The sequence below is a fragment of the Penaeus chinensis genome, chromosome 2 (assembly GCF_019202785.1).
Source record: "Penaeus chinensis breed Huanghai No. 1 chromosome 2, ASM1920278v2, whole genome shotgun sequence".
In the NCBI taxonomy this organism is placed as follows: Eukaryota; Metazoa; Arthropoda; class Malacostraca; order Decapoda; family Penaeidae; genus Penaeus; species Penaeus chinensis.
This window is the reverse complement of record NC_061820.1, coordinates 895,108-905,107: the sequence shown is the minus strand read 5'-3', so window position 1 is coordinate 905,107 and position 10,000 is coordinate 895,108. Positions and strand designations below refer to the sequence as shown.

At 36.4% G+C, this 10,000-nt stretch overlaps 1 protein-coding gene across 1 annotated transcript in view; it reads left to right on the top strand.

The window, feature by feature from the left end:
* Positions 1-10,000, top strand: part of LOC125031014 (otoferlin-like) — a 134,684-nt gene that overhangs the window by 57,517 nt on the left and 67,167 nt on the right. The window contains 4 exon segments of the mRNA XM_047621437.1: positions 2,555-2,612; positions 3,679-3,810; positions 4,604-4,666; positions 7,811-7,895. Of these exon segments, the coding sequence (XP_047477393.1) occupies positions 2,555-2,612; positions 3,679-3,810; positions 4,604-4,666; positions 7,811-7,895 (338 nt within the window).

Below are 10,000 nucleotides of genomic sequence, written 5' to 3'. Positions count from 1 at the left end.
GTTACACCCAAGAGCTTCAGATTTCTATTGGATTGATTAAGACTCCATTAATCAGCAGACTTGGATGCCGAGGCAATTGCGTTCTAGACAGATTCACATTATTTTCCTTTAACTTGGTAGGATTTAATTTCATGCCCACGACTAAATTATCATCTCAGTTAGGCTGTCAGTCGCTGTTTGCCGGTTGCCGAAGAAGGAATATCAGCAAAGATTATCAAAAGCATATGCCAACATTTGGTGATGCCGGACCACATATCATCTGTATATAAAATGAAGAGCAAAGAGCCAAGAACGCTACACTGAGGAACCCCAGAAGACACACGGAAATGCGAGCTAAAAACTGTTGTGATTAACAGAGTCAAAAGCTGCACTAAAATCCAGAGAGACAAGCCTTGACTCATGACCCTTATCTGAAGCAGACTGCATTTCATGCACCAACACAAGCAATGCATCATTGTAGCCGAGTGTTTCTGGAAGTAACGGTCTCAAATATACAGAAAGACGTTTGACCAGCAAACGTTAAAAAAAACTTGGGCCTCTAGTCAGTAGGTGAAGAATGTAATGGGCCCTTGGGAATAGGTTTAATATTACCAAAGCGCCAGCACTCAAAATATGACCCTTGAGGAACTAAAAGGCGTAAGATTACAGCTAATTTAGGAGCTGATTGACCATCAAGTCTTTTAAAATCAAAGGAAACAAGCCCTTAGGGTCTACTCCACCATCTTCGTCGAATTCCGATAACAGATACTTGATTTCAGCGGACTTGAAAGTAAATGAATTAAAGCATGGAATGGGTGACATGAAAGAGGAAGTTAAATGCCTTCTAAACTTTGTTTTGAATTAAAGCATTCTGCCAACAAGATAGCTTTCTCAATTGAAATATATGCAACACTACCATCAGGCTTCAATTAAAGGATTAATGGAGGAGTCAACATCTAAGATGCTTTACGTGTTGACAACCATCCATGAGGCTGTGACGCTCCCGAGAGAACGTCTTCCAAAGGCAGTATGCTGTTGGTGAAAATAAAGTATGATTTACTATCTTTTTCTTGAATAGTAATGTGCAGAGTTAGTAAACAACCGTAAATTTTATCGGAATTGGGACTTTTATAAAAACTAGAAATATAAAAATTTATTAAAACGACTATACACTCTCACAACCATGTGTTCATGAAAACACAATCATATTTCGTATAACGACTAGCATTAAAACCAGCCTTAAAATATAAACACAAACCTTGGGTTCGAGGCAAAGAATTTCTTTGTAGCAACAAGGGTTAATTAGAATTAGGCAAAAGCAACTGAGGTGTGCCTCACGTCTGAGTTTCAGCACAAATAACGTCTAGTTTAGTTGAGATAACTGCTAGTCCATTCCAAATCCCGTGAATTCCATTTGTATTACTAAAATGTAAGTTGCAATACTTGTACAGGCAGAGCAAGGATTAAACACGTCATCAACTGACCAAAAAAAAAAAAATAATAATAATAATTCTATATAAAAAAACAACATAAATTTGAGGAAGAACTCAAGTATCAAAATCCCAGAGATTCTTGGCAACCCTTGACCACTGAAGGCCTGCTGGGAACTGGGCAGTCGTGGCTAAATCTACATTCATGGTTATAGGATAAAAAGAAGTAAGAAGGAAAATATGAGAAATGAAGGAAAACGAGAAATGCAGGGCTGTGCCTTTCTACTATGAAGAGGTGGCTGAATTAAGAAATGTTGGGCACAAACTATGGCTACAATGCGGAGGGTCCACTTAAAGGATGCCGTTGGTAGCGAACTACTTATCCGCCTTTGCTATAGCAGCAGGGATACCTAAAGCCCTTATGACTCGTACGCTTATTGAGGACAGACATTCACCGGTGGTGTTCAAGTGGGAATTTGGCGAGGCATTTCCTTCGCACCCTGGGTTCTCAGAGCCCTACCAAATTGCTCATCCGCTCAGGGACCGTTAGCAAACAAGATTTTGCCGAAACACACCGCTGAAAGAGTCAAATATAGTTTATATAGTCAAAATCCACGTAAACCCAAACTCACACAAACAAACAACACGCGTACACAGTACTTCCTCTCAAGCATTCCTGCCATACAAGATCTCTGATGAAAACGGCTGATTACTTTTTCCCGGGGGATCGTAGGCGTCCCGGCTGTCCTCGCTGTTTCCTCCTTGGCAGCGGCTTAGTAAGGCAAAGTCATAGATTCCTTCAACAAATCAAGTTATGTGCGTATATGTACTTACTTATTTACTTATTTATTTAGAACAACAAAACCTCATTTCCTCTGACAATATATCTAAATAAAAAAAAATAATAATAAATAAAAAAAGCAGAGTCGGTACACGCCAGAATCACACGTACTATTTTCACATAAATCTCCTTATCTCAGCTGCCTGTGCATAAAGATATAGTTTTGTGTATGTCGGGGATAGAGCGATGCAACAAAAGATGGTATTGCAGTTTCTACATCTCCCTGGTTTTCAGGAATGGAATGGGAAAGGAAAATCGTGAGAGAAAACAGTGATGAAATGTATATTTTTCTCTTCTTTTTCAGACACAAATCCGAGACCGTGAACTCCACTCCCGCCGAACTCAAAGCTCAGGACTTCCAGGTACAAAGTGAAATATGTATATATATACATATATATATACATATTCATACATGTATGTGCGCGCGCGCGCGTGTGTGTGTATGTGTGTGTGTGTGTGTGTGTGTGTGTGTGTGTGTGTGTGTGTGTGTGTGCGTGCGTGCGTGCGTGCGTGCGTGCGTGCGTATGTGCGTGCGTGCGTGCGTGTGTACGTTCGTGCATGCGTGCGTGCGTGTGTGTGAGTAATCAGAAAACAAAAACTCAGTACAAATACACAGTAGTGGTTGTTACCATATATTCCTGCATTTTTTCTACTCGTACAATACAATATTTGTATTGTATAACATTTATTACAAAATCTTGTAAAATCAAGGTTATTGGTAAAGCAACTTCACTTAGTGATTATTGCCTTTTCATTGATTTCGTAATTGCAATGGATATGCAACTCATTAATCTTATGCTTTTACTGAAAGGCATTGACACAGGATCCACTAAATTACCAGCTCCATAACCCAACTCCAAACAAGAACTACCTTTGCACTCGTTTAACTGAAATGACCAGCTTCAAAGTCCCATGAGACAAAAATTAAATTCAGAGGCGTATTAGAGGAAATTGATACTCATCATAAACTATACACATTTAGTGTTGAGAGTTTGGAAAGTTGGTATATTATAAACTATCAATTGTTTTTATAGGAAGGAGTGTTGTTGTAGTATTGATTTAACGCGTTTTAGAAGTATAGGCCAATTTTGTAATCATAACTACCTACCTAATAATATCTCGATAACCAGCGCTTTACTAAACCAGCATTACAAAAAAACAAGCCCATTGTCATTACAAAAACACAATCCTATCATCATGAAAAACAGTATTAGTATTTTCTCTGTTTACAACGTCCACGTCAGTATAAAACCGCCTTCTACATTATGTTTGTTTTTTTCCATTTTATCAGTTATCACACTTTTCCCCCTCCATAATAAACACCATTAGTATCTTCTCTGTTAACCTGCCCCCAACGTCCACATATATATAAAACCCTCAACATCGCTTAACGCTTATAACCATAATCCCTTACCCCCCCGAACGCAGGTGTGCATAACAATAATCGAAGCACGACAACTGGCCGGCCTCAACATGGACCCTGTGGTGTGTGTGCAGGTTGGAGACCAGAAGAAATACACGTCTGTGAAGGAGTCGACAAACTGCCCTTACTACAATGAGGTGAGTGACGTGAGCTGACGACGTGGTGGGGGGGGGGGGGGTGTAGAATGTAGGTAGAGAGAGGAGTGAGTTGGTAAGGGGTTAGTGTGGGAGAGAGGGAGAGGGAGTGGGTTTGGGGGGAGATGGAGGGGAAGGGGGAGGGAAAGGGTAAGGGGGTGAGAGGAGGGAGAGGGATGCGAAAAGGATTAAGGGGAGGAGAAAGGTGTGAGAGAGAGAAAGGCAAAAGGGAGAGAGAGAGAGAGAGAGAGAGAGAGAGAGAGAGAGAGAGAGAGAGAGAGAGAGAGAGAGAGAGAGAGAGAGAGAGAGAGAGAGAGAGAAGGGTAAAGGAGAGGGAACAGGACAGAGAGGGTGAGGAGGGAGTCAAAAGAAGAGAGAAAGACAGAGCAAGAGCAAGAACGAGACCAGCAAGAGCAGGAGAGAGTTTGAGGGAGAGAGCACATATAAGCTCACCATCAGGTATTTTCCTTCTGCCGGCCCGAGCGAACTGCCGGAGTAGATGATTAGAAATGAGTAATGGAAACGGGGACTGGAATGGGAAGAGGCAGAAGGGAAAAAAGGGAGAAACGGAAATTGAAATAAATGTGATAGGGTGCAAAGTGTACAGGAAACGGGTAACGGTTTTAGATTAATTAAAGGAAAGGGGGATTATTTCAGGATTTTATGACAAAAAAAGAAAGAAAAAAGTTACGTAACATCATCATTGCCATCGATTACGTACATGCCTATTGTTATCACTATTATCATTATCATTATCACCATTATTTCTACTCTTTATTCCTTTTCTTTTCCACAGTATTTCGTGTTCGACTTCCACATGGCCCCGGCTATGCTTTTCGACAAGATAATTACGTTAACGGTAAGTGTGTTAATAATATGCAGATTATCAATTAACTTTATTTGAGGCACGTCATTTAATTTTGGATTATTGGTCTTATTTTCTTGCTCATTCTTTTGTTTGTTTGATTTCTTTCTTATCGTCTGTATTAGTATCGTTGCTATTAGCTTTAGTATTATCGTAATCGTCTTTATTGTCACTGTCCGTATTATTATTATTTTTATTTTATCACTTTTGTCGTTTGTACTATTATTTTTTGTAATATTGTTATTATGATTATCATTATTGTTGTTGTTCTCATTAGCATTAGCATTATTGTTATTATTACTATTATTATTATTATTATTATTATTATTATTATTATTATTATTATTATTACTATCACTATTATTATTATTATTATCATTATTATTATCATTGCTGTTGTAATTACTATTGCTATTATTATTATTATTGTTATTATTATTATTATTATTATTATTATATTATTATTATTATTATTATTATTATTATTACCATTATTATTTTATCATTTATTATTATCATTATTATCTTCATTACATTATTATTATCATTGTCATTATTATTACTATTATTATTATTACTATTATTATTATTATTATTATTATTATTATTATTATTATTATTATTATTATTATTATTATTATTACTATCATCATCATCATCATATTGTTGTTATCGTTGCTGTTGTTGTAATAATTGTTATTATTAATGTCATCAGCAAAATAGCAACATAAGCAAAAAATCTAAATTTAGAAATCAGAAACGGGAAACCAAGAATGACGGATGATTAAAAAAGATAATAGAATAAATAAATGAATAAATAAGTATATGAATATATAACATTAAAACAAACATTTTCCAACGATCGAGACAAAATATGTATTTGTATCATTGTATTTAATCATTTGAAAAAAGATAACAGTAATGATGAATATTTGATAAACAATGTGTGTATAATGAGATGTCCATTTGGCGGATCATGTTGATAGGCGATCAAATCTTTTATGTCATATCTGTTTATTATTTAGATTTTATGCAGAGAACAAATATATTTTTTTTCTTGTTTCGCGTTAATTACTTCGCGGAGCTTTTGATATCAATTTGAAATATTTAATGAGTGTTATTGCTAAAGTGTTCTAGTACTTGATAATTGTGTAATATATTATGGAGTTGCAGGATTAGTGTTATTATTATCTTTAGCATTTTTTAACATTATGTTTATAATCATTGTTATTATCTTTATTTTCTCCTCATGATTATTGTTATTGTTCAGATATTATTATGATGATTATTATTATCATTATTGTTATCATTATTATTTATTATTATTATTATTATTATTATTATTATTATTATTATTATTATTATAACTGTCAGCATTGTCATTATAATCATTATTTCTGAATATGGTATTCAAATTATCAAATTATCATAAATTCAATAATTCTATCCTGATCATTATTTCTATCATTATCGTTGTCGTTCTCTTTATTCATACTATTCTAATTATAGCTATGAAATTATGATAGGTATCGCTGTTATAATATTCAGTAATAGTAATAGCCTAATAGTAATAGTACCTGTAGTAGTAGTAATGGTAGTAGTAGTCGTATCATTATCATTATTATCAGTATTCTCATTATTATCATATTAGTTATCATAGATTAATTCATAATCTAATTATCATTTCATGTTATATTTTAAGTATTGTCATTTTAATCAATATAATTTTGATTACCATTTTTATCATTATCATCACTTTTTTCATTATCAATATTACTTTAATCGATATTATTATGACTATTATCATTTTTGTTCTATTTTATAATTTCTGTTACTGTCACTATCATCACTATTACCAGTATCATTATTTCTATAACTGTAAATACTATATTAGTTATTAATGAAAACATGTTTTCTCTTTCTTATCTATGTTATCATAAACCTTCATTCCTCTATCACTATTTATTCTCTTTATCCCCATTATATTTAACTGACAGCTTCGTGGCCTTGCAGGTGCTTCATTCAAAGAAGTTTTTCTCAAAGGGCGAAGTTGTCGGGTGGTTCAAGATGGATGTGGCAACACTGTTCCGAGTCCCTGGTATACAAAACACTTCTCTCTTCACACTAATTCACATTAATTTCTCTACATCGTTTTATCGACACGACGTCCCTTTCGAAACTACAAGATAACTTTTTTTTTCTGTAATGACACTTTTTTTCTACAATATTTTTGCACATGGAATGCCGCACATCAGATGCCAGATAGCTTCGTCTGTTCGGGCACTTCACAATGGCGTTCGTGGTTGAATTAATATCACTTTTTCCCTCCTTTCCCCTTCTTTTTTCTATTTTATCCAAATCTTCATTTTTATTTTAATTAATTATTTTTGTTACTATGCTTTTTTATTTCTTTATTTTGGCTCTACTAAAAAGTGGTTAGGTTAACGATTCCTCTCCCTTTATCTCTTTCAAACTGATTTAGCGTTTAATCTCCTTTGTTCTTTATTTATCTATAGTATATTGTTCCCCTTCCTTTGATATCAGAACTCAAGCAATTTCCTTTCAAACAGCACTGCATGAGCACTGGAACACAACGAGCAAGCAGTGCACCGCGAGATGTTCTTCGTAACAACCCTGTTTATGTGGCTCTGTTAACCCCCTAGGAAGAAAAAATGAATAAAATCTCTTTCAAAAATCAGTATAAACAACTTGTGCAGTTGAATTAATTATTTATGTTTTTTTAGTTTTTTTTTTTTTATATAAGTTTTCGTGGAAACAAAGTATTTCTGTGAAAGGGATTACTTTCTTTTTTTCTTTTGTTGGTCCATCAACAGGTCGGATTTTAGAACCAGTTCACTCCTGTATTACACACACTCTTTCCTCTCACTCTCTATTTATCTATCTATCTATCTAGCTAGCTAGCTAGCTAACTAGCTCTCCCTCCGTCTCTCTCTCTCTCTCTCTCTCTCTCTCTCTCTCTCTCTCTCTCTCTCTCTCTCTCTCTCTCTCTCTCTCTCTCTCTCTCTCTCTCTCTCTCTCTCTCTCTCTCTCTCTCTCATCACGCCCTTCTCTCCTGCCCGCCCACGATCTCCCTGCCTGTCTCACGCCCGTTCTGCACTCTCTCACGCCCTCCTGTAGGTCTTGCAGTGCCGGAACATCCTCCGGTCCAACAAGGTCCTTGGGAGTTTTAAGCTGGACGTCGCAACCGTGTGGTCTCAGCCAGGTATGTTCTCGTGAAGGACAGGTAAGGTGTATGTACCTGATATGTGGTGTTTTTTTGTGTGTTTATTATGAATGGATTTATTTGAATAGGTGCGTTTACCGATAGTGCTGAGGTTGGTGTTGGTTCATTCATTAGCTGAATAATGTCTTATAGAGCTGACACCAGAATCCTTTTCAAGTCATGTCAGACGAATTATAGAGAACGCCAGAGCTGTAAACCATTTTCTACCTGTCATCAACCACTTAAAGTTTACTAGAAGAAGAAGCAAAAGAAAAAGAAAAAGAGGAGGAGGAAGATGAAAAAAAAAAAGAATAGATTAAGCCTTAAATCCACCTTAACTGGTCACCTTCGAGCCAGCACACGATCGATTTCGCCATTTCATTTTTTCCTTCCCGTTTGCAAATGATTCCTTTGAAACCAGCGACTGTGAAGAATTAAGTGAGCCAATCGAGTGTTGTGTTTCGCCCGGAGTCTCACGTTAATTGGTTCGCCGTGAGGTTTATATTTCGTGTTTGATAACGACATCGTATTCTGAGAATCATTGGAATGTGGTCAAGGTGAGATGGGTCATAAAAATAGGAAAATAGGACAAAGAAAAATAGGAAAGGACAAAGCAGAGTGATTATAGATAGCGGATGTTGGTCTTGTCGACGTTATCATTATTCAGGGTATCTCAATTATTCATGTATTCTAGTTATCTATCGGTTTATCTATTAGTCTCTTTATTATCCGTTCTCTTTTGCAATACAAATGATGCAGTATTAATGACTTAAACTCTGTAACCTAAGGGTGGATTAGATATTGTAAACAGTATGATAACGATATGCAGATTACGCGCTTTGAACATTCTGCAGTTTTTCCCTGTCAATATACATATTTCTTTAAATAATATATAAGGGACAAAACAGACAAACAAACACATGCACCTAAAAAAAGAACACTAAACACATTCACACCAACCCACAAATAAACGCAATTAAGCAAAAATAAAACAAAACAAAGCAGAAAACACACAAATTTAAATAGACAGAATGTACTACACCCTAATTGCATTCTACATTTCACTCTTGGCTGAAAGGTGAAGTTTATTTAGCGTAGTAAATTTGGAGAGCAAGCAAAGGAAGGGGCTTTATGCTGGCAATTCATCAGCCTGACTCAGCTACCCCGGAATTTGTGCTTTGGGGAGGGAAAGAAGGAAAGGGAGAGGGAGAGATGGGAGGGGGGAGGGAGATGTTGAGATGGTGAAATTAGGGGGTAGGGGAGAGGGAAAGAAAGAGAGAGGGAGGGGAGGAAGAGATGGGGAAAATGAGGGGTACTTAAAGGGAGGGAAAGATGGAGAGAGGGAGGTTAGGACAAGGATGAGGGAGAAGGAGGGGGGGTGAGAGATAGCGAGAGTGAGGGTGCGGACGAGGGAGATGGAAAAGGAGAGAGGTGGAAAGAGTGAGAATGAGAGATGGAGAGGAAAGAGAGAGAAAGGGACAGGGTTAGAGTGAGGGAGGGATGAACAGATTGAGGCTCAGAGTGAGGGTGAGGAAGAGGGAGAGAGAGAGAGAAAAGGAGAAGAAGGAAAGGGAGTGGGGAAGGAAGACAGAAAGGTAAGAGGGGTGAGGAGGGAAAGAGAAAGAAAGAAAGAGAAAGAGAAAGATGGAGAGGGAAACAATAATAAAAGTTTTTAGACAGACCGACAAACAAAGAGACGAACGGACAGGCAAACAAACAACAGACAAACAAACATTAAAGAATATAATACATAAAAAAAAATACAAACAAACTCTTACCCTCTTTAGCATCATAAACCTCAATAATAAAATCTGTTACTTCACCTTTTCATTACAAAAGAAAGGCGGGGAACAGAGGCCCATGTGTATACCTGTTTGCAGGATTAGCCAAAAGTTTTTCCACTCGCGAAATATTGCTGGGTTCGGTTGCAATGGGGATTCAAGTTGCAGAATAATGCATGTGTATTCATTTTATCGCTATGGATGTTATTAGAGCTTTTTAGGCGCCTGTGTTGTTATATATGTTTATATGTGTTCAATTCCTTCAAATGTTTTATGGTCAGAGTACTTGTAAATATTTGAATGGAAGTATTTGGTTGGGGAATA